The sequence below is a fragment of the Cibotium barometz genome, chromosome 11 (assembly GCF_041138505.1).
Source record: "Cibotium barometz isolate CiBa-2024 chromosome 11, ASM4113850v1, whole genome shotgun sequence".
Classification (NCBI taxonomy): Eukaryota; Viridiplantae; Streptophyta; class Polypodiopsida; order Cyatheales; family Cibotiaceae; genus Cibotium; species Cibotium barometz.
Window position 1 is genome coordinate 5,567,417 of NC_141056.1, and position 25,043 is coordinate 5,592,459.

The 25,043-nt window shown below is 44.8% G+C and overlaps 1 protein-coding gene across 15 annotated transcripts in view; it reads left to right on the forward strand.

Annotated features, from left to right (window-relative positions):
* Positions 1–21,224, forward strand: part of LOC147633684 (Zinc finger C-x8-C-x5-C-x3-H type family protein) — a 113,245-nt gene extending 92,021 nt beyond the window's left edge. For 5 of the 15 annotated variants that reach the window (XM_086804673.1, XM_086804674.1, XM_086804665.1 and 2 more), the window contains 4 exons: positions 19,170–19,447; positions 19,684–19,852; positions 19,994–20,129; positions 20,925–21,224. In XM_086804673.1, the coding sequence (XP_086660799.1) occupies positions 19,170–19,447; positions 19,684–19,852; positions 19,994–20,129; positions 20,925–20,960 (619 nt within the window). In that variant the 3' untranslated portion in view covers positions 20,961–21,224. Of the gene's footprint in view, positions 1–19,169; positions 19,448–19,633; positions 19,853–19,993; positions 20,130–20,924 lie in introns of those variants that run through there. The other 10 variants (XM_086804676.1, XM_086804677.1, XM_086804671.1 and 7 more) reach the window with 6 other exon arrangements.
* Positions 21,225–25,043: the final 3,819 nt, after the last annotated feature.

The window sequence follows — 25,043 nt, forward strand, 5'->3', positions numbered from 1 at the left end:
GAAGAGGCCTAGGCAACGCTAGTCCTGAAAGTCAATGATCCTAGAGAGTGGACCAAATCCCTCATGAAATAGACAGTGAAACAACCTGCAGATCTCATAGTATACTGGGCAACGTCATAAGTAATGCTCCTCCATCTCAACCTCTGTGTGGCATAATCGGCAGATCCTCTTCTCTCTTGGTCTCCGTATGAGCTTCCCGACTCTACTTGTCTGCACTTTGAGGCGGTGGGATGAAACCCGTATCTGGCCAATCGCAATCTGCATGGCATGGGACATGTGAATACTAAAGTAGCCCGGCTGCTGGATGAATCCATCCTCAGTGAGTGTGAGGAAGTGATCTTTGTAGAAGTGTATCTTCATGGGGAGCTCTGGAGGTGTGATCCATGTGCAATGGGTGTAGAGGCTGAAAAGATTGAACCGGATAACCCGGTTGGTATCCTCATGAGAGAGCCGGAGAAAAGGGGAGTCCAAACTGTACTGAAAGGGGGGAGGGCGGTCCATGCGGAGCCCATATACTGAGAACCAAGTGGAAACTAGTGCATACCATACTCCAGAGTGGCCCTCGAGTGCTAGCTGTCTTGAGGACTCCAGGGCAATCCTCGGGTACCTGTGGGGATCCATGTGATTGATGCGATGGAGGTATGTGACTGTTTGGAAGAGTGCGCCCACTACCATCGGGGTTGCATGTCACCAATTGGCCGACCATTTGGTCCATCTCCAGTTTTTGCGTCTCGTTCACTTGAGGCCAGGCCGGTGTCTCGTGTGAAGAGGCCAGTATTTTGTTGACATGGACGGGAGCCAGACTGGTGCCACCCGTGTGTTAGCAGGATGATGTCGTATGGATGGGAGCCAGACCAGTGCCACCCGTGTATGACCTGGACTGTGTTCGACCCATGGGATTGTCACGCCATGGAAGAGCCAGTATTCGTGCCGTGTTTTGCCTATGGGACTGTCACACCATAGGGAGACTCGTGCCTGGATCTGTGTCTTACCTATGGGACTGTCACTCCATAGGAAGACCAGGTTTTTATGTTTTTATGTCGTGCCAGTTTTGTGCCGACAGATATTTTGTTACTTGTTCCATGAACGGGAGATATGTCCATGTTACTATTTGCACCTGCACACATATTTTGCATGTTTGAAACTGTTTTCGCATGACATGTATTTGTGTGTTTGCCTGCTTGACGTGTTACTTACTGAGTGGGGACGCCTGCCAGTGAGTCGTGAAGTCTTCTCTGTATTCTGACGAGTTTTGGTGCATGTGAACAAGTGGTAAGTATGTCGCACATATTGTTTTAATGTTTCATATTCTAACCTTTTATTTTATAAGGTTAGGTGTTCACATTCACTTAAATGTGTGCACCCCCTTTGGGCACCCACTTAGGGGCCAAGGTGGAGAGCCCCACTTAAGTGAGTGTGGGGGTGGGCATGGTCACCTACCCAAACTCCCCACCCACATGCAAGCGTGGAGTAAACTCCACTTTAATTTTTATAAAAAGAGACGCTCTCCATCAGGCGTGCATCATCAATCGCTTCCACCCTTTTACGTGAGATCATCCGGCGATCAACTTTCTTGTGTGGAGGAACCGGCGACCATCTCTTCGCTGCTGCCTCCTCCATACAGGCTGCGCATGCTGCTGTACGGCTGCTTCTCCCTCCCCTACCAAGCGGCTGATGTACTGCTGCGCCTAACCCTTCCAGGCAACTCTGAAGTGCTGCAGTTGCTCCCACAGGCGGCTAAATTCCAGCAGGCTGCGCTGCCCTAACCTCTGCGCCAGCTTTACCTGCAGGCTGCCCACCTTCTACAGTTATTCAGGCTGCGCATACTATCTTCTCCACCATTGTTGGCAACTCCTTAGGCTACAGGCAGTTTGATTGATTGCTGCGCAGGTATCCTCCTACCTATACAGGCTGCGTATCACCACCTGTAGGCGTTTGTGCACAGCATCACCACCTGTAGGCGGCTGTACTCTCCATTTCCAGTAAAGGCGGGTGGCTGTGCGATCCATATCCAGTGAGCTGCTCATTCTCGTCCACACTGCAGCCAAGCATCTCCTCCCTTGCAAGTGGATGCTTCTTCTCTCACAGCAGGCGGCTGTGCCTTTTGCGGTGATACTTGTCTTGGTGGTTCACCATGAGGCGACTGAGTCTTCATCAAGGGGACTTCGCATCTCCTGGGTGGCTTCATCATACCACGAGTATTGGTTTTCTATCAACCATCTACAAGTAAGTGAATTTCAGATTTAAGTAAAGTATTTTATGTTTAAATCTGATAAGGGATTCATCCCGCTCGGCCAACACCCGTTCGGTGCCGGGTTGTCCAAGCTCTATTGGAGAACCTCGGTCCAAAGGTGCTGAGATCGGGAGAGCCAGGCGTTAGTACGAGAGCGCCTGTTTGTGCGTGGTCTTGGAACACCAGTGAGGCGCTCTCCGCGGAGTCCAGTGAAAGCACAGGACCGTAGAGATTGGACCACACTAGTGGTCGTACTGCTTCAAGCTTCTACATCGAAATTCGACTTCGAGCCTATTTGTTTGGTACTGTTTTCATATGTACATGGACATCATCTGGTTCTTGGAACCCATGGAGCATTGTATTCATTAAATACTCCCAATAAATATATCATATATTGAGGGGGGGGGGTCGGCCCGTTCCGGCTCCAGTGCTGGTGTCCATCTTTCCATTTCATTTCATTTCAATTTCAAGTTGTATTAAGTTGTCCATTTCAAATTTGTGGTTTTAAAGTTGTGCTATTAAGCGTGTGGGTGTCCAACGGAGTCTTTCCCACTTGACGGGATCGGTTTCATTGGTATCAGAGCACGGTTGTTTCCCTCTTCCTAGTGGGGAAACGAACCTGTGTACTGGACATCCCGCTTTTAGCAAACTTAAAACACAATGGACAGCCAAGGCAACCCTTTGGAAGTGCCAAATTCGAGGGGTCCATCTAGTGCCTCTCGTGGGTCTGATGCTCTGCGAGGTAGACACAAGCCCCTTGCAAGGGTTATTGATAGGGAATCAAAGGGTCAACTGTCTCCAGGAAAGACAGTTATGCTTGAACAAGAGCCTGATGCTATGAGGGCTGAAATGGAACATATGAGAACTTTTGCAGGCTCAAGAGCAAGAGTTAAAGTTTTTGCATGAAGATCCCCAGCTACAAAGTGCTATTGAAGCCAGGAAGGCTGATGCTATAGTAGATGTAACTTTTGAATCAATGGCTCGTGAAGTGGGCAAGAAACCAAGGGAGTTGGCACTTGCCTATCTCCTTCGCAAAGGTGATATCAAAGAGGGGGATGACGGAGAGCTGAAATTCAGAAATCCACCTCGTTTGAAGCATGGAGATCCCGCATCCCAAAGGCTGAAATCTTTTATGCAAAAGGAAGAGGTGACCGTCACCTCTCGACATGCATCCTCTCCACAAGGCACAAAGCCTGATAGATATATGTATGCCAGTGCTCATGGAGGGCATGAAAGTCACATGCATGCAAGACATGTATCTCATGGTGACAGGTCTACTTCCAGAAAAATTTTGCCTTTTGAGTTGTCTCATGGAGAGATCATCCTATATGCAGGTAAGTCACATGCATCTGAGTTTCGAGTTCGTGGAGCACATGCCACCGTGCCCCATGAAGCTTCTATGACGGCCCATGGAGCCCATGCAGACAGGGCTGTCCCGTTGGATAAGGGGAAAAGAAAAAGAGAAGACCATGAGCCTCATGCCAGGAAGCTCAAGGAATTCAAAGCAGGTGACAAATCTGTCAAATTTGATGCTTTTCATGGTGAACATGATGCTTCTAAGGTGTTAGCATTTGTGGCACAGTTCGACGTTGCTTTTAGCGATGAGGACTTCACAGAAAAGTCAAAGGTGCGCCATGCTAGCATGTTTTTGAAAGGGACTGCTGCTCATTGGTGGATCACTGAAAAGATCACCAAGGATCCCATCTCCACTTGGAAGGAATTCAAGGATAGATTTTATGCTCAGTTCTTGCCACCCAATGCAGAGCAAACTCTCACTCAAAAGTGGGACAGGCTGGAACAAAGAGACAATGAAAGTGTGCAACAGTATGTTAACAAATTCTGGAAAGTGTTGCTGGAAGTGACTCCCTTCATGCAAATCACTGAGGATGAAAGAAAGAGGAAGTTTCGTTCTGGACTGCAACCAGCATATAGTCGGGTATTGAATTGCACCCGAAACATACGTTGCAACAACTCGCAGCTTCTGCTCTTGCTACGGAGCAATTGGTGCTCAAGATTAAGCAGGATCAAGGAGGTTCCAAGGGGAAAGACAAGGCTGTCCCAAATCAGCAAAAGGGTGGACAGCCACCTAAAAAGAACTTCCGGGAGCCTTACAAGGGTGGTAAAGCTGAAAATAACACATCTAAAGAACAGGGCCCAAGAAAGAACAAATTCGGCTTAACCCCGGAGCAAAGAGAGCAATATGCCAAGGATGGAAAATGCTTTTCTTGTGGTAGCAAAGACCACATGTTTCGGCAATGCCTAGATCGGAAACCAAAGCACGAGGACAAGCACATCAAAGCTAATGTACATGCAGTTCCTGATGTGCAAGGAAATACAGGTCATGATGCAAAAGAGCGAATGGTTTGCGAAGCTTGGGGGCAAATCAAGGATCAGCCCGCACTCTTCATGTTTGATGACTGTGCAACTGACAATTTCATCTCTATGCAAATGGCAGCTGCATTGGGTATTGAGGTCGAGCATATGGGACCTCAGATTGAAGCCGAAGCTGCATTTATTGGTAAAGAGGTGCAGGTTACCCCTTTGATAGGGAAGTTGCGCATTCATATCCAGGGCTACCTTGATAATGAGCATTTCCTAGTTGCTCCACTGAATGGATGTGATGTATTGTTGGGCAAGCCGTGGCACCATAGGCTTGAGCCCCGCAAAGACTACAAGTCCAATATGATTTCTTTTATGCATAAAGGCCGCATGCATTTTATTGATGCTGGCAAAGAAGGGGATTCCATCCCACTTGTATCACACATCCAAATTAATAAAGCAATGAAAAAGAGTCTTTCAGCGTACTTGGTTTTTGTGCGTGATAGTCTTGTGCCAAATCATCAAAATGTGGATGCTATGTCTAATGATAGGCTGAATTTTCTTAATGCATTCAACGACTGTTTTGCTGACTCGTTGCCAGGTGAATTACCTGCCCAAAGGCCCGAAGATCACCGCATAGATCTTGTGCCAGGTAGTTCTCCTCCTAACAAACCCGCATACCGAGTGAGTGCTGCACAACAAGAAGAAATCATGAAGTAGGTAAACGAGCTTTTAGAGAAAGGTTTGGTTCAGCCCAGTTCCTCACCTTACTGCTCTCCTGTGCTTCCGTATGTGTGTGGACTATAGAGCTTTGAACAAGCTTACCATCAAGAACAAATTTTCAATTCCACGTATTGATGATATCTTGGATAAGCTTGATGGTTCGGCTTGCTTTAGCAGACTTGATTTGAAGAGTGGTTATCACCAGATACGCGTGGTGTCACAAGATGTCCATAAGACTGCATTCAGGGCAGCCTTCGGATTATACGAATTCTTGGTAATGCCTTTTGTTCTTACCAATGCTCCTGCTACTTTTAATCGTATGATGGATAGGATATTCCGACCCCATCGCAAGTTTACAGGAGTCTTCTTTGATGATATCTTGGTTTTCTCCAAGAATGAGCAGGAATACAGAACTCATTTGGTCACAGTATTCGAAGAGTTGCGGAAGCATAAACTTTTCGTCAATGCCAAGAAAAGTGAGTTTTTCCTTTCAGAGATTCATTATCTGGGTCATATTGTATCCAAAGATGGAGTTACAATGGATCCTGCAAAGATAGAGACTATTCGGAATTGGCCCGAATTGCAAAACGTACATCAAGTACGTAGTTTTCTGGGATTATGTTCGTACTACAGGCGTTTCATAAGGCATTTTGCTATGATTGCCACTCCTCTACATGATCTCACGAAGAAGAAAACTACTTTTAAATGGACTTCAAAGGAACAGGATGCTTTCTTGCAGCTCAAGCATGCGATCATATGTGGTCCAGTATTGATTGTTCCTGACTTGCACAAGTCATTCGTGGTTGAATGTGATGCTTGTGGTGATTGCATAGGAGCTGTCCTAAATCAAGAAGGGCATGCAGTTGCATACGAGAGCCGTCGTTTGCATGATGCTGAGCTTCATATGGATATCTATGAGAAAGAGCTCTTGGCTGTAATTCACGCCTTAAAGATTTGGAAACACTACCTTCTTGGGGCTGAATTTGTAGTCAAGACAGATCATCAAAGCTTGAGATACTTTCTATCTCAAACCAAGCTTTCAGAGAAGCAGATGAGAATGGCAAACTTTCTTTCCATGTTTCATTTTCAGATTGTGCATACTCCAGGAAAGTAAAATGTGGTGGCCGATGCACTATCTAGGAGGCCTTATGTTGCTGCAGTCTCAGTGGCCTCTCATGGAGATTTATCTGCTATGCGAGATTTGTATCATTTGGATGCTGATTTTTGCCATATATGGACTGATTTGACGGCTGGTCATTCACATGCCTCTTATGTTATCAACGAGGGTTATCTCATGAAGGATAATTGCCTATGTGTGGTGAAGGATTTGCGTCCAAAGGTTATGGACGAATGTCACGCTCCACCTTATGCTGGTCATAGAGGTATTATGCCTACTACTCACATGATTCAGAGGTATTTCTTTTGGCCAAGCATGCGTAAAGACATTGAGGCTTATATGCGTGCATGTATTACTTGCCAAAAGGTGAAATTTGACAGGCAAAAGCCTCCAGGTTTGCTTCAGCCATTGCCTATTCCCTCGCAACCTTGGGAAAGTATCACGATGGATTTTATTATGGATTTGCCTAGATCCCAGCATGGGAATGATGCTATTTGGACTATTGTGGACAGGTTTAGCAAGCAAGCTCATTTCTTGCCCGTCAAGAAAACCATCAAAGCTGATCATATGGTAAAGTTTTTTCTTGCTAATATTTTCAAGCATCATGGTATGCCTAAATCCATTGTTGGGGATAGAAATCCCAGGACTACCAGCCTCTTTTGGAGGGCTTTGTTTGATAATATGGGTACTGAACTTGAGTTTTCATCAGCTTATCATCCCCAAACGGATGGCCAAAGTGAAGCTGCAAATTCAGCTGTGTTGGATTTATTGAAATGTTATGTGGCAGATCAAAAGACTGCATGGGAGAAGTATCTTCCACTTGTTGAGTTTGCCTACAACAATACGATCCATGCTTCCACAGGAAAGGCTCCGTTTGAGATTATTTATGGCAGAGTGGTCTTACCACCCATCCTTCGTACTAAGGATGAGATTTTTGCAGCTGAAGAATATGTTCGTGACTTGGATGTTGCCTTTGGTCAGGTGCGGACAGCCGTTGCAAGATCTCAGGATAAGCATAAAATGGCTACTGACAAGCATAGAAGGGACATGGAAGTCAAAGAAGGTGATTGGGTATTGCTGAAATTTGAGAAGGCTAGGCTTCGGAAGAGGCCAGGACGAGAAGGATCATATCCTAAGCTTTCTCCTCGCTATTATGGACCCTTCAAGGTGATTCACAAAATCAATGAAGTGTCCTACAGGCTTGCTTTACCTAGTCATTGGAAGATTCACAATGCTTTTCATGTGAGTCTATTTCGGAAATATGTGGGGCCAGATCCTGATGAGCCTGTCACAGAGGATCCGCCAGAAATTGAAGAGCTTGAGGAGATCCTTCAGCCAAAACAGATTGTTTTTCACAAGGAGAGAAAGCTACCTGCAGGAAAGCTTTCCAGGAGATACCTTGTGAAGTTTAAGAATTATTTGCCTATTGATGCCAAATGGGTAAATGAGGATTATTTTGCAGATTATCCGCAATTGTTGCAGGCATATCTTGAGGCTTTTCAGTTGAGGTCAACTCTTTAGAAGCCCGGGGGGATGTCACCAATTGGCCGACCATTTGGTCCATCTCCAAGTTTTGCGTCTCGTTCACTTGAGGCCAGGCCGGTGTCTCGTGTGAAGAGGCCAGTATTTTGCTGACATGGACGGGAGCCAGACTGGTGCCACCCGTGTGTTAGCAGGATGATGTCGTATGGACGGGAGCCAGACCAGTGCCACCCGTGTATGACCTGGACTGTGTTCGACCCATGGGACTGTCACGCCATGGAAGAGCCAGTATTCGTGCCGTGTTTTGCCTATGGGACTGTCACACCATAGGGAGACTCGTGCCTGGATCTGTGTCTTACCTATGGGACTGTCACTCCATAGGAAGACCAGGTTTTTATGTTTTTATGTCGTGCCAGTTTTGTGCTGACAGATATTTTGTACTTGTTCCATGAACGGGACATATGTCCATGTTACTATTTGCACATGCACACATATTTTGCATGTTTGAAACTGTTTTCGCATGACATGTATTTGTGTGTTTGCCTGCTTGACGTGTTACTTACTGAGCGGGGACGCCTGCCAGTGAGTCGTGAAGTCTGCTCTGTATTTTGACGAGTTTTGGTGCATGTGAACAGGTGGTAAGTATGTCGCACATATTGTTTTAATGTTTCATATTCTAACCTTTTATTTTATAAGGTTAGGTGTTCACATTCACTTAAATGTGGGCACCCCCTTTGGGCACCCACTTAGGGGCCAAGGTGGAGAGCCCCACTTAAGTGAGTGTGGGGGTGGGCATGGTCACCTACCCAAACTCCCCACCCACATGCAAGCGTGGAGTAAACTCCACTTTAATTTTTATAAAAAGAGACTCTCTCCATCAAGCGTGCATCATCAATCGCTTCCACCCTTTTACGTGAGATCATCCGGCGATCAACTTTCTTGTGTGGAGGAACCGGCAACCATCTCTTCGCTGCTGCCTCCTCCATACAGGCTGCGCATGCTGCTGTACGGCTGCTTCTCCCTCCCCTACCAGGCGGTTGATGTACTGCTGCGCCTAACCCTTCCAGGCAACTCTGAAGTGCTGCAGCTGCTCCCACAGGCGGCTAAATTCCAGCAGGCTGCGCTGCCCTAACCTCTGCGCCAGCTTTACCTGCAGGCTGCCCACCTTCTACAGTTATACAGGCTGTGCATACTATCTTCTCCACCATTGTTGGCAACTCCTTAGGCTACAGGCAGTTTGATTGATTGCTGCGCAAGTATCCTCCTACCTATACAGGCTGCGTATCACCACCTGAAGGCGTTTGTGCACAGCATCACCACCTGCAGGCGGCTGTACTCTCCATTTCCAGTAAAGGCGGGTGGCTGTGCGATCCATATCCAGCGAGCTGCTCATTCTCCTCCACACTGCAGCCAAGCATCTCCTCCCTTGCAAGTGAATGCTTCTTCTCTCACAGCAGGCGGCTGTGCCTTTTGCGGTGATACTTGTCTTGGTGGTTCACCACGAGGCGACTGAGTCTTCATCAAGGGGACTTCGCATCTCCTGGGTGGCTTCATCATACCACGAGTATTGGTTTTCTATCAACCATCTACAAGTAAGTGAATTTCAGATTTAAGTAAAGTATTTTATGTTTAAATCTGATAAGGGATTCATCCCGCTCGGCCAATACCCGTTCGGTGTCGGGTTGTCCAAGCTCTATCGGAGAACCTCGGTCCAAAGGTGCTGAGATCGGGAGAGCCAGGCGTTAGTACGAGAGCGCCTGTTTGTGCGTGGTCTCGGAACACCAGTGAGGCGCTCTCCGCGGAGTCCAGTGAAAGCACAGGACCGTAGAGATTGGACCACACTAGTGGTCGTACTGCTTCAAGCTTCTACATCGAAATTCGACTTCGAGCCTATTTGTTTGGTACTGTTTTCATATGTACATGGACATCATCTGGTTCTTGGAATCCATGGAGCATTGTATTCATTAAATACTCCCAATAAATATATCATATATTGAGGGGGGGGGTCGGCCCGTTCCGGCCCCAGTGCTGGTGTCCATCTTTCCATTTCATTTCATTCAATTTCAAGTTGTATTAAGTTGTCCATTTCAAATTTGTGGTTTTAAAGTTGTGCTATTAAGCGTGTGGGTGTCCAACGGAGTCTTTCCCACTTGACGGGATCGGTTTCACTGCAACAAACTCTGCCTTGATAATCTGGTGTGGGAGTGATGGTTTGCTTTGCGGATCATACAGGAGAACATCATGACCTGGGGCCTCTCAACTCACTACCAATCCTCATCGGATAAATCTGACCCCAGAAGGCTGCTCCATACATCAAGGCTGGTGTGACGAGGGTGTCAAAATGCCAGCCCTTCGTCTTGGGCTCCTAGAAATGTGCATGGAAGCACTGCCACTCAAGCAAGCTCAAGGCTGCATGTCCCCGTGTCACTCTGGCATGTGCTGCGGGAACCATGGTAAAGCGTGGGCCATTTAAAGTGACACCAAGATAGACATAGGATGAGACAATCTGCACATGATCCCCTCTATATGTGAAGCTCAATCTGGATGTGAAGGGGCGAGAGGTATTGAAGACCATTACCTTGGTTTTACCAAGGTTAACAGAGAGGTCCCGCTGAGTGGAAAAGTCATGTAAGGCATCCCACTGTCTCTGAAGCCCCTTGGTTGAGTCTGAGAGGAGGACGATGTCATCTGCATAAAGTAGTATGGGGATCAATATGCCTGCTAGTGTGGGACCAGCCCCACCCAAACCATGTCAGATGGGACTCCAATCTCCTGTAAGACGGTGTAGGAGACGGGCTTGGGGTACAGTATCAAAAGCTTTGCGGAAATCCACAAAGCAGCAGTAAATCCTCTGATGTCGTGCTCTACCCTCCTCGATGATGGCATGGAGGGTGAAGATGTGGTCAAGGGTAGAATAGCTCCTCCGAAAGCCAGCCTGTCCTGAGGCTCTGCATCCCTGGCTCTGTACAAATGAACTGAGCTCCGCCTCTAGCACTGATCCATAGAGTTTGGCCAATGTGTGGCCAATTATGATCGTCCTGTAATTATTAGGATCAAGTGGATCTCCGGCTTTGAGGATGGGGGTGATGGTGTTGGTGGACCAAGAAGGTAGAAATTCTTCACGAAGGGCTCTATTGAACATGTAGGCTAGTTATCATCGACATGCGAGATGTATTCGTGGCAGTGAGTCCCTCGTGATCTTGGGCTCGCCCATTGCGTAGTCTACGAATGGCCTTGAGGACCATGCCCTTTGTGAAGAAGGTGGAAGTGGTGGGACGGGAAGAGAGAGAGAGAGAGAAGATGATGACTAGCACAAAGGGGATTAAGGAAAAACCCAAGAGTCGTGAATATTTGGGAAAGCATACTTTCTATTAGCATTTAAGCCTCCAATTTGGCCTTAGGCCCATATAGTAACTATGACACATATATACAAAGGGTATAGCAAGTAATGCTCTCATGTCATGTGTGCAAGTGTGCACTGTGTACCGATACTTATAAAAGTGCTATGTGCTAGACTAATGTCTACAACCATTCATTTAATCGTAGCACCTAATGTTCCCCTAGCACTTATTTATGTGCACATTACACCACTACATTTTTCCTAACATTCCTCTTAGTGGCCATGTGCACATGTCTAGAAACCCAACCCGTGGGCTTCATCTCTCTTGTGCTCCTATGAGGTTGAGTTCGCAGGTTCATCTCTAGCTTCTTTCTTCTTGTTGGCAAGCCGCTCTCGATACTCATTGATGTAGTGTCCAACCTTGTGTGGTAGTAACGTTTCTATTTCTTTTTCTTCCATGTATGACCCAGTGATCCAGAATCCACCTTGCCTCTAGAGAGACAAGCATGTTCTTTCCCTCTATAGAGTTGTTCTTCCTGGTCTGCTCCTCTTGAAGAAGTAATCCAACCAACTCATAAGAAGATAAAGGGTTTGCACCACCCCTCATGGATAGGTTGATGGATGTGTTAAAATTGAGATAGTAGTTTGGTAAGGAATTTAGGGTAGTAGTTCATAGTTACCACAGAACGGGAACGTTCCGGGAACGTCGGATGCTAGAATGGGAGCGGGAACGGGAACGGGAACGGGAGCGGATCGGGAACGTCGCGGAACGCCACGTCATATGACATGTCAGCATATGACACAAAAAAATGTAACTTTTTGTATACGGATAGCCAAATATGCTTCCTAATATTTGCTCCCCCAAGACATGAACATACATTTCTGCAAGCAAAACACACTCCCCCAAAAAAAAAAATAAAATAAAATTTGCGGAACGTTCCGACGTTCCGGGAACGTGCCTTCGCTCGGAACGGCGTTCCGACGTTCCGGGAAGGCGGAACGACGTTCCGTGGTAACTATGTAGTAGTTACAAGATGCTTATCCTCTATGATTTCATCAATGTTCAGGAATTGTTCTTTGAGATCCTTCACCTTCGTCAGGTGATGCCATTGAATCTCCCTTACTCATCTTGAGGTTCTCCAACTCCCGTTACAATAATAGTACTTTGGCTTCATCACGGGTTTGGTACATTGCTTCAAGGACCTCCCATGTTGCTTTGGATGTCTTGCATGACCGGATGTGGGGTATGATGGATCTTTTTATTGAAAGAGCAATCGTTGACAGAGCTTGGGCATCACGAGAATTCCACCGTCTTTGATATGAAGTAAGTGCTTGTGGACTTGTTGTTGCAACCGCTGAGCGACAATCCTAGGATTTGTGGGTGGTTCTACCGAAGGAGGATGAGGAGAAGATTTCCCATATCCCCCTAGATACCAAAATGCTTTTGATCAAAAAGCTCCACAAAGAATGGTTCGACCCATCCAGCCTAGCTTCTGTGGAAATCTTCTCATCACTAGAGAAGATTTCCCATATCCCCCTAGATACCAAAATGCTTTTGATCAAAAAGCTCCATAAAGAATGGTTCGACCCATCCAGCCTAGCTTCTGTGGAAAGAAAGCCCAACACATCTTGACCCCTTTGTGCCGTAATCCCCACACGACTTGATCTCTCACACCTTGGGCAAAAACAAAACTAGAGATCTCCCCCCTTGACCAAAGAACTCTAATTACCCCCAAAATGATCGTAAGAGAATCTGGGATTCAGGAGAATGTGTAAAAAACACTGGGATTTGAATTGAAGTTAGATTGAGTTGTCGAAATACGCCAAGAACAAGATTTGTATTTGAATGCTCCCACTTCACTGACTTTCCCCTTATGAACAAGAATCCCCAAAAACACAACAGGCACGCCTTTTGATTTCACTAAAAATGATGTATGCATGTCAAAGAAACCATCATGACTTTTAGCAGCTATCTTTGTAAGCACAATGGTGGTGTGTATTGATCTGCATTTCCCTTTTCTTTATGCTCCCCACAAAATCACGAAGGTATTGATGCTTTTGAACAATGAACACCTTGTAGTTGTGTAGGCAGCAGAAGACCATCGCAAATCAGAGAAGGACGTAGGCCTTGTAATTGCCCCAGAAGGGGTTGAGCACAATCTTGTCACACACTTAAACTGTCAGTACTAATAAACAAGATGAAATAGCACAAGACCAAATGAGATAGCAATGCTGAAATTTAAATGACATTGCAATAGGGCCGGAAAGGGCCGACTCCCCTTGTAATATGATTGTATTATCAAGGATTTCTCAAGGTACAAGCATCGTGGGCATCACATGCCAGATTTCCAATGACATCCATGCAATGAAAACATTTTGCAAACATGTTTTGTCGAAGTAGAGTTGATTCAACAACTTTTGTCGCGACGAAGAACTTCACTCCTCAATCCCCAATGTCAGGCCACAAGCAGCTATGCTCCGTTGGCATCCATACACAAGCATGTGTGTGCCCACGCTGATCCATAGAAGACCTTAATGGTCAAGCACGCGGATGTAGAGTAGGTAAAGAGAATTTGTGAAAGCTCTTACCGCTGAAATTTCTGATTTTGAGAGAAGAAATCAGCTTTTGATGAAATTGTCGACGATAGAAATGCTTCAAAGATGTCCAATAGATAGCGGCTGAAAAGGACTCACAAGGGCTCGACAGCAATGCAGCGCTCGTTTGCTAGGTTGTTCCAGGAGTTGGAGAAGCAAGAAACCATGCCAAAAAGTATGTGGTTGAAAATTGCCTTCCCTTCTTTTCCTTGAAGGGAGGAAGAGGATAAGCCTTTCCAAATGAGCCATTGGGCCACCTCAACAAGAGCCACACCTCTCCCATAAGTCGAGAGGGTGCCCAATAAGCTGTTTACTCAAAAGAGTGCTTGATTTATGAGAGTTTGGCAGGCTGTCATCCAATAAGTGCCCAAACTCACTTATAACTTGTCCACCTAGTCTTTAATGAGTGTGGATGCCCAAACTCACTTATAAGTTGTCTGGCCATAGTTTAATGAAGTGTGGACTTGCAAAGTAGCACAATGAGCTAAAATACAAATAAGCTTAAACAAAGAGTTTAGGGTCACACCTACCACCTGTCTACAGCCCACAAGCGAGGCCAAAATGTAGATTCACTGTTCACATGCACGGTTCACGAGAGTGTCCCTTGCTCGTAAACTAGACACACAGATCTTGTAGGCAGTAAAATATTTCATGCGAAAATAAACTTCACAAGGTAGCATCTTTGACTCCACTGTATGTAAACTGCGCTGCGGATCTACCTATCCACTGTGGGGAGGTATTAAAGATCATGACCTTGGTCTTTCCAAGGTTCACAGTGAGGTCCCTGTCCTCACAAAGGGCCCATAATGCATCCAAATGCCTCTGCAGCCCCTCTGGTGAATGAGAAATAAGAACAATATCATTTGCATACAAGAGGATTGATATCAAGATTCTTGCTAAATGTGCTCCTGGTCCTCCCTATCTGTCTATGTAATCTGAGATCTCGTCAATGTATAGACCAGATAGAGTAGGAGACAAGGGGAAGCCCTGCTTCACCTCGATAGTGTTATGTATGATCTCTGAGTCACCTTCTGGAGCCCGTACTCTGCCTATGACTCACTCATAGAGTGTAATGATCCCCCAAAGCATCTCTGCTGGCACTCCCGTATCCTGCAGTCTCCTTATTAGTTTGGCCCGTGGGACGGTATCAAAAGCCTTGCGAAAATCCACAAAGCAGCAATCTATCCGATGCCCGTGAGCTCTCCCGTGCTTAATGATCCCCTGTAGTGTAAAGATATAATCTAGTGTGGAGTGCCCTCTCCTGAAGCCTACCTGAGTCGTCTCTGCTCCTTGGACCATCTACTAAGCTCATGCTCCAAAATTGAACCATAAATCTTGGCCAAGGTGTGACCAATCATGATAGTCATGTAGTTGCTGGGGTCCATGGGGTCACCTGCTTTCAAGATAGGTACAATAGTATACGATGGGGTCCATGGGGTCACCTGCTTTCAAGATAGGTACAATAGTATACGATGACCAGCTGGCGGGGAAGCCCTCACATGGAGCCCTAGTAAACATGTGAATGAGTAAAGGGGCTAGCATGTCCCTAGCATGAGAGAAATGCTCTATGAGGAGTCCATCATGATCCTGTACTCTCCCAGTCTACATTGTGTCAATAGCATCTCTCACTATGCTCAAGGGAAAGGAAGAGTGTGGGGGGTGAGGTTCGGGTGGAGGGGGGAGAGGTGGTTGCTCGGGGGCATGGTAGAGAGAGGTGGCATAGGTGTCCCAGGAGCCGGGTAAAGTAATCGGAGTCGGTAGGTGATGATCTTGGAAGATCCTCCAAGCCTCCTTACCATAGTCACATGGGAACGCCGTTCCACTGGTGTGGAATGGGGGAATGTGGAGGAAGCCACCTTGGGAACGGTGGAATGTGGAGCAACGTTTTTTTTAATTTTTATTTTCCTGATTCGCGAAACGGCAGCGTTAACGATTTTTTTTTCCCAGATTTGGCAGCCGGCAGCGTATCCATTTTTTTAAAAATAAAACGGGTGCCCAACGTTTTGGGCAGCCTTTAAAAAGGCCCAAATTTTGGGCCTTTTTTAAAGGCTGCCCAAAACGTTGGGCACCCGTTTTATTAAAAAAAAAAAACGGATACCTGCGTTGAGCGCCGTCGCCGACCCCTAAAAAAAAAAAACAAAACAAAAAACGAAAAGATTATGCAACGTTAAAAGAAAACGTTGAAAGACGACCTGCAGGCTGCCCTGCAACGTTAAAAAAAAAACCGTCAATATCAACGTAAAAAAAAAAACGTACCTCTCTGAGAACTTATAAAATCCTGCATAGTGCAGCTGCAAGTACAGTGTGCACACTGCATAGCCAAGTACAATCTCTCTCTCTCTCTCATAGCCAAGTACAATCTCTCTCTCTCTCTCTCTCTCTCTCTCTCTCTCTCATATAATGCCTCCTAAGGGAACCAAGAGAGCCAAGAAGAACGAAGCATGGTCATGGTGGGATGAGGTGGATATTCTTGAGGCCAATGGATATTCAATTGTATATTTGTCTCTTTTTGCCTGCTTTTAATTGTATATTTGTCTACTCATGTGTATTGAAATATGATAACGTGTCGTTCCGGATCCCGTTCCGGATTGCAAGGGGTCCCGTTCCCGTTCCGGATTGGCCCCTCGTTCCCATATCCGTTCCCGTTCCCTGGTGACTATGCTCCTTACAGTCCCTCCCAAGAAATAGCTGGTATAGCTCTTGCTCAAGCTTGGCTAGGTAGGCTCTCTTCTTCCTCCGTGTGAGACGTCGGAAGATCAGTCGCGCCTGCTGGTAAATGGTGGATCCTAGCGCCACCTCCCGGTGTAGACGGGCTCGGGTATCATGACATTCCTCATTGTACCAGCTATTCTGTGGGACAGTCTCTCCTGGTGATGTAGGGATGGCTCTGGAGTGCGGGAAGGAGGTTGCAGCGGACGTATGGAGGGTGGCTGCGAGCTGTGTGATAAGCTCATCAAGGGGGATGTGGGGGTCCAGGTCGGAGTGGATGCGGTAGACGTGATCAAAATAGATGGAAGAGGTCTCTCTGGTGAGGTGGTATCTCGGGCGGCGGTGATGGGGCAAAGCAGGTGGTTGGGTGGTGTATCGGCATGTGAGGGAGAAGGCCAGGTATGCATGGTCGATTGCAACACCGATGGGGCGAGGGGAGATGGTAAACTCTGGAATGAGTGGGATCAGAGAGAGGGATCCCACTAGATAGTCCACTGCACTGGCTCCATGCCTGAAGGGGTAGCAGGTGAAGGAGTTGGATTGAGGCCATCTGGCTAGGCTATTATAAATGGCTAGCCTATGAGCCTCGCCGAGGGCTATCTCTGCATAGTTTGTGTGGGCTGCTGTATCTTGTGATGTCCGCTCCAGATCTGTACCTATTACTCACTGTGTCAATCTCTTGGTACATGGGATCATCTATCTCAAAGAAGGGTACCTGTGCATATGCGGTGGAGGCATTGAAGTCTCTAGCCAGGAGGATGTCCCCTAGATTGGAAAACTTCATAATGTCATCATACAGGGGCAGGTACAGAGAGAGAAAGAGAGAGAGAGAGAGAGAGAAGATGATGACCAGCAAGGGGATTAAGGGAAACCACAAGAGTGGAAAGCATATAAATGCTTTGATGGCATGTGTGCATCTAGGTGTGCACTTATGTGTGCCTATACTAATAAAAGTGCGATGTGCTAGACTAAGGTCTACAACCATTCAATTAATCCTAACGCCTAATGTGCCCCTAGCACTTATTTATGTGCATGGCAGCTCGGTTGTGTTGGGTAGGGAAGGTCTGGGACTGGACGTGCGTGGCTTCTTGAAAATCTGGTGCTTGGGTGAGAAATCACTAAGTTCCCACAAAGCTTTGTACTTGGAGTCTTTTATTTTGGAATAAAAATACCAAAAGAAGAGGAAATGAAGGGGGGGGGGGTGTTCATCTTCTACCCGAGTGTGTGTAGAACGCACGAATCACAGAACACATACACAGAGTTGTAATGGTGCTATCGTGATCGAGATGGCTGTTCTTGCATCCATGCTACTTTGTATTGTATAGTTTAATTAAGTGAATAATTAAGGTCTATGGGGACACGCACCCGTTACAATAACCTCTAAGCTTACAACCGTCTATGGCATTAAATACAGCTCACATGGGTGATACTCATCCTCTGAATGAACTTCAAAATAGTCTTCCTCCAGAGAATTCAGCCATGGAAGATGTCTTTACCCATTTGTTATGGGAATTTTCCTGCAGGCCCCTAGGCTAATGTATTCTATTGTCTATTAACAGAAGGATCTTCTGTTTTGGAGGAAAAGGGTTGGTCTGCAAATTTGAGATTTGAGGAGCTTCACAGGTTCCATAGGCACACAATGTCTGCAAACTGAGGGGAAGATACAACTACATTCTTCCTTTTTAGTTTTTAGCCTAGCATTGACAGCTGTTTGCAATATCACTTCAACGTTCGGCAATAAACACAAACCTCTGGGTCTCTTAATGGTGAACCTTTCAGTACTTGGAATAGAAACGGATTAAGTTCTAACAAAAATGGAGACATAACTTGTAAAAGGCCTTCAGTGCAAAATAGCATGTACGCTTAGTGTTAAAATATGCAGATCTTAAATGTCTTTGTGACTATATAAAGACGGACTGTTGTGTAAATATGCAGGTCTAAAATAGCTATATAGACGGACTATTTGTGTCTGGTATGCCTCAAACAAACATCTTGATGTCATTGTACTCGTCTGGCAATCGATAGATGAGACGATCCAAATCCATGGTATTTGCCTAAAGACACTTGACAGAAGAGTTTTTGGGGTGCTTAATCCTTAAGCAGGCCGTCTCCCAAACATGCACAGGTTCAGTTAATGAAACTCTATCTGCAATAATCAGCAGTGTACTTGCTTTGAAAGAGTGAGCCCCTTCATCAAGGCTCCTAAGTATTATGTACTTTTTTGTTAGCTTGACGAGGACGGCATTGTAAATTTAATCGCTGCATTGCAATGCAAGTGTTTTCTCGTATAGTAGGCGAAGTTTTGCGTCATAATGCTTTGAAAAGGCTGGGAAGAGCCAACGAGGTGATAGCTCAAGTGGTGAAGGTGTTTGCCTAGGACCAAGGGGTCCAGTGTTCAAAACTCCCCTTGGTGCTTCCTCGGTGGCATTGCCTATGGGCGGATAATTAAGCGCCTACGTTGGATGATCTTGGGCCTAAGGCCAGTTGGGAAAAAAAGGCTGGGGAGAACAAGAGGGAAAATTTTCTGTCATGCTCATAGGCAGTTGTCCAGGCCATTGCATGAGTAGAAATGTTGGATGCTTTATTCAAACAAAATTGAGTGAACATGCTTTTTTTTGTTGGGGGTGGGGTTTTTTTGGTGGTGTTCACAGGGGAGCTTTTGGAGGGGGCTTTATGAAGGAATCAGGTGGTTTTTCATTTGGTCTCGGTGCATTGTCTACCCCAGCAAATGCAGTGCCACCTTCAAGCCCATTCACATCACCAAGCTCACCAGCATCTGGATTTTCATTTGGAGTGCAGTCTTTTGGACCTGGAACATCTACGCAGTTGTCTCCACCACAGATTACATTTGGAAGCAACTCAGTTGCTCACCCAAGCTTTGGGCAGAATACTTTGCAAATGAGCAACAGTGTCGCTGATTCAAGTGGAGGTAAACGATCGATGTTTGATTTTTTTATTTTTAATTCTGGTAAATTTTCCCCTTATTTAAAAAAAAAAAGAACTTATTAGATCCCAAATAAATGCATTATTGAGGATGTATTGCTTACCTTCATTGATTTGTGATTATATACTAGTTGAAGCTATGTATTGCTTACCTTCATTGATTTGTGCACAGTAATTATATACTAGTTGAAGCTATGTGACCTCTGAGAACCAAACTAAAAGTGGTTTCAGCTTCACGCAACCTGTTTGGTAGCAAGGATCTGTTTCAAGGTGTTAAGGAGAATGGAATTTCGAGTAGCTTGTTTTCTGTTCAAAATGGACCACGATCAGCAGTGATAATGAGTTCAGATACATTGGTGAATCAGACAATGAGAGACACAACCAGTCAAATGTAAGTGTAAATGGAAAGAGATGAGTCTCTTAATAATGCTGTAGTGGGCTCCACATTCCCACTGTGTTTTTTGTGTCGTCATCTTCTTGAAGTAGCTTTCTAGGCATGGAGAATGCACTGACTTGTGTGTTCTTCTTTTAGAAGTATGCTGGCAGGGCATCCAGGTCCACCAACTGAGAATGCTGACATATGGTTGAAGGAATCGTGGGTACTAGGAGAGGTATGCCACCTGCAAGGGTTTGATAGTAACCAGATCAAAATTTATGCTTCAGTTGTGGTAAAGACTTCAGAATACCAAACACTTTTTATTTGATCCACCCCCTTGGCATTGTGCTGCCATTTGACGCTACCACCACTTGCTTGAGTTCTTAGGCTTTGCAATCCTTCCCTTGGGTCCCCCAAGCACAGGCCATTGGATCTTTTGTTTCATTCTGCTGTCACGATAGATGGTTTCCTTCGGTCACCTAATCTCCCCCCCTGCACAGTCAAGCTTGGTTAGTCTCCATTGTCTTCATCCTAATGCTTGCTGCTTGCAAGTGATTGTAAGCTATGCCAGGTATGTCCTTGGAGCACTAGTGATTGTAAGCTATGCCAGGTATGTCCTTGGAGCACTAGTCTATATACCTTTATCAAAGCAACTATCTTCATGGGCATGAGTGATTAACTCTGGCTTAGTGTGGAGTGGATGGTGGATATATGTTGCCATACTATGCAGGAGCGCTTCTTGAGCACCATATGTGAGATTGCCCATGTTTAAGGTGCCACGCCCGATAGAGTTCATGCAGGAGTTGGCTACCATCACCGATGCATGAGTTGGTTTTTGATTGTCGACTCTTAAAGGGGTATTGGGCATGATGGTACACATACACATCAGCCACTAAACATGCACAAAAAATGAACTCAAAGAACAGGTCTTTATTGGGAGGACAATAAGCATACGGTCTTTTTTGTCCACACTAGCATCTTCCTCTTTCCCTATTTCTTGAAATCTTTCTTTTGTTTGAATCTCTTAACCAAATTTAACTCAATTCTCTTATTGACTGATAGCATTACCCCTGCCATCTACCTGCAGATTCCAGACGAGGAGCCTCCGGTTTTTGCACGCTAAGTTCTACCATGGCTGTGGTCAGTCATTATGCTCACTAAGAAGATCATTTTTTGTGTGGGTTTGGGGGTTTCCCATATGTATGGAGTATCAGAAGCCCTTAGCTTATGGCCCTGATCTAATGGTGCAATTTCTAAGAACCCAACTCCATAATTTTGAGAGAACCGGTACAGACATACGAGATGAAGAGGATCCGTAAAGACCGACTAAAGTTAGTGATTGCAAGCAATGTATAAACTGCCTTTTAAATATTTGCAACATGAAAAAGTTAGTAAATGGGAGGCTACTAAAGTTTTTTTTTTTTTTCACGGTGGTTTTTTTAAAATTCATTTATTGGTCCGGGGGGGGGGGGGGGGGGGTGTGTGTTGGGGATACAAACTTCCTTACAAGACAAAACTCACCACGGTGTCTCTTAGACCTCTATCCTAAGGTAGATCTTGGTTAAATCGAGGGGCTCTTATCGAGCTTAACTAGTAAATGGTAACTAGTAAATGGGAGTAATACGAGTGGATATAGAAGTACAATCCGTTGGTGGAAGCTCTATGAAACGCCCAAGTCAAGTTCGAAGTGGGCAAAGGTTGAAAGTATGTAACACACATTTGGAATCAAAAAGCGTCTCATAAGGGCAAGACTTAGAGGTCTAGTAACTAAGGTTAGATCCTTTAAACAAGGAAAAAAGTGGGATGTGGTGGACCTAGGAAAAAGGAGCCCCCTCATTTGGGGGTCTAGGTCTTTTGGTCCTTTTGCTTTTTAAATGCTCCATCTTTCATGAGGGCTACGTCTATCTTATCTAATTACCATATCCTACACATGCCACATGGACAACGCATGATCAAAACTATCCCGAATTTTGACCCCTTTTTTTTGAAATTTTCTCATTTTCCTCATTTCCAATGGCCAAAGTGTATTTGATCATATACTTTGTCCATTGAAATTATCTTGTCTACTTTTGAACAATCTGGCCAAGCGCAAAGAGAAGCTAAATCTTGGGACGATAGGCTTTAGGGACGAAGATCTTGACATTAATATGGCATTAATTCATTGACCATGAAGAGGATGACCCTATTCTAGAACCACCCAAGGTATCCGTTATTATTCCACAAATTAAAAAATATATTGTTCTTAATTCATAAGGAAAGAGAGGTGAAAGTGCAAAGAGAAGCTAAAGCTTGGGAAGAGAGGGTTCATGAACGAACCTCACGACATTAATATGGCATCAACCATAGACCATGAAGAGGATGACCCTATTTTATGATCCCAAGGTATCCATTACTATTCCACACAATGGAAAAACTAGCACAACAGGGACCTCTTGTCCTATGAGACTTGCAGTCAGTTGCATGAACCAACGTTGAAAACTCAAGCATATGCAACTTATTTTCGATATCAAAATTGTAGAAATTAAGGGGTATTTAAATCTTTTGTATCACACTAAAAATAACCTCGTGCAAGTCATGTTCTATTTCACGAATATAGTACTGATTAAAGAAGACTTACTCTTAAATATAGTATTGATGAAAGAAGACTTATTCTTAAAAGAGGACCAATAACAAAACATCGATGCCATTTCCATTGGGGAGGCAAATAACACTTTATGGTGCAGCTACAAAGATGGAATTACCATTGGGAGACCCACTATCTAGAAGTTCCCAGAACCTCTACGCCAAGCCAAGCTCATCATCAGCTCTTCCATCATTCCCTTTCATAAGTCGCCAACCTAATGGAACACGCCCAAATATAGAATGATCTTGTAATAAAAGGAGTCTTAAGTGACGTTGCCTACCCTCTAAAGCAAAAGATGAACACAATGAAAGAAGGCAACAAAAGGCTTGAATTGTCAAGAGAAAGCAACTAGATGAAGACGTGGCATCTTCATGGAGCGGTCAAGAAATAGCCTCTCCATTGAGCCGGGCTTCTAACAAGTCATCTAGCCAATAAAGAAAACACTAGCAATGGTAATAGAAAGGTGTATAAACAATGCAAAATCTAGATTACAAGATTTTACCGGACATATCCATGGGAATGGAATCCATTGTAAATCTACAAAATCTTAGAGATACAATTACTAAACACCTTGCTACACAAGGATAGTGCAAACAAGGATAAGGTAGCATAACAAAGAAGCATGGTAAAGAGTGGGGCTCGAAGACCTCGTAGAAGTAGATTCATGGAGTCATTGTTTAAGATGCATTTAGTTGTTTCGTGAGTAGTTACAACAAAGCTACACATATAGAGAAGTCTTGAGGTCAAACCTTGAGGTTCATGGTTTGGCTCTCCCTCCTTCACTAGAGCTATGCTAAAAATAGGGCAATTTAATGCCTTATTCATAAAATTTTTGGTGCTATTTACAAAGTCAGTTGGTGAATTCAAATCTCGAAGGACTGTGGGTGACTCCTGTTTCTAGGTTCATTGGCTTATCGCTCCTTGCTTGAGGTAGGCTTGAAGGAGTCTAGCCTTCTAACCAGGGGAGCACTTTGTTAAGTGGGCTAGGATCGAAGGCTTCATGGGTTTAAGGAAATGACGATGTGGTACAATCAACTATATTTACGTTTCCAACAAACAAGAAGTCCAGATCAAGTTTGCATGAAAGGTCTTTAGTGCTTTTGGAGAAGGTTTTGAAAATGGTTTCACACTTTTTTTTTTTTCTAGGCTCACATCTACAAGTTCATGCCTACATAGTCACATGTTCAGGTTTACGTCTCTAGACTCGCGTCTGCAAGGTCACGTGTCCAAGTTCATGCCTTTGGATGCTCACCTATCCTGGTTCATGTTTGTAAGCTCATGTATCTTAGCTCAAGCAATGAAATCAAAATCTCTTGGTGTCTAATTTCATATAAATCATCAATGAACCATGGTCTTTCCCTACAAATAGATGAAAATTTAAAGTAAAATCAAACACATTAACAAAACACATCCAATGACTCCATAACCATATGTTTTTTGGACTATGACCTCCTAATTAATACCGGGAAATATTAGGTGACCCCAATAGCTTGGAATGGATTGATGGACGAAGCTAATAAGCCCTAGGCTAGTCCTCATTTGGTAGGAGTGCCAAATTTGTTCAAGTTAAGATATTACCTTAGTCTTCCCAAAGCATGTGTCATTGGGTCTTGCCTTAGAGCCGTAAATTACAACTTTCCTGGGAGCTTCATCTTCTAGCGGTCTAACATCACCTGTATCCCCCACTGGAGGCCATGTAACCAAATGTAGAGTTGGAGAGGCACAATGTCATAAATAGTTGCTGTGTGGGGAGGCTGAATCTCAGTCGATAAGAAGCGTCGCACTAGAGCCTTTCACATGACACAAATTGATTGGAAATACGAATAGGGGCAGTCCGGATTTTGGTTGTATCCCCTAGTGGAGGCTATGTAACCAAATCTAGAGTTGGAGAGACACAATGTCATGACTAGTTGCTGTGTGTGGGGAGACTGAATCTCAGTCGATAAGAAGTGTCACACTAGAGCCCCTCACATGACAACAAGAGTAGTTCGGATTTTGGTCGTATGGATGGGCATGGAGCAAGGGAGACAAGAGAAGGAAAAGGGAGCCACAAGTTGTGGCCATATACAATGTGTATAGGAAAGATAATTAGTAGCTTATACAATGGTTGTGGTCATATACAATGTTTAGGAATTAGAATAAGCAGCGTATACAATGGTCAAGTATATATGGCATAAAGGAAAAGAAATCTCTTATAGTACCCTACATGTCCCATGAATCTTTATATACCTTTATAGTTTGTAGGTGGAACCAGTATAAGATCAACCAAATTTTTATGTCGTTTGTGGAAATTCCATTCTTGGAGGTTTTTACCTCCCAGGACCACTTTCTGGTTAACCCAAAATTGGCATTTAAGTGGGTTTAGTGAGATGCTGTAAAGTCTTAAAACTTTTCTTAGAAAAGATAACTGTCCTTTCCACTTGGAATTAACATAGAGGTCATCCATGAATACCCCAAAAGCTTCCAAAGATATTCCTTATAAGAATTGCACATTAGTCTTTGGAAAGTGGTAGGGGAATTGGTTAGGTCAAATGGAATAAGCATATACTCCCCCCCATTCTTTTTTTAATGCAAAAGAGGTTA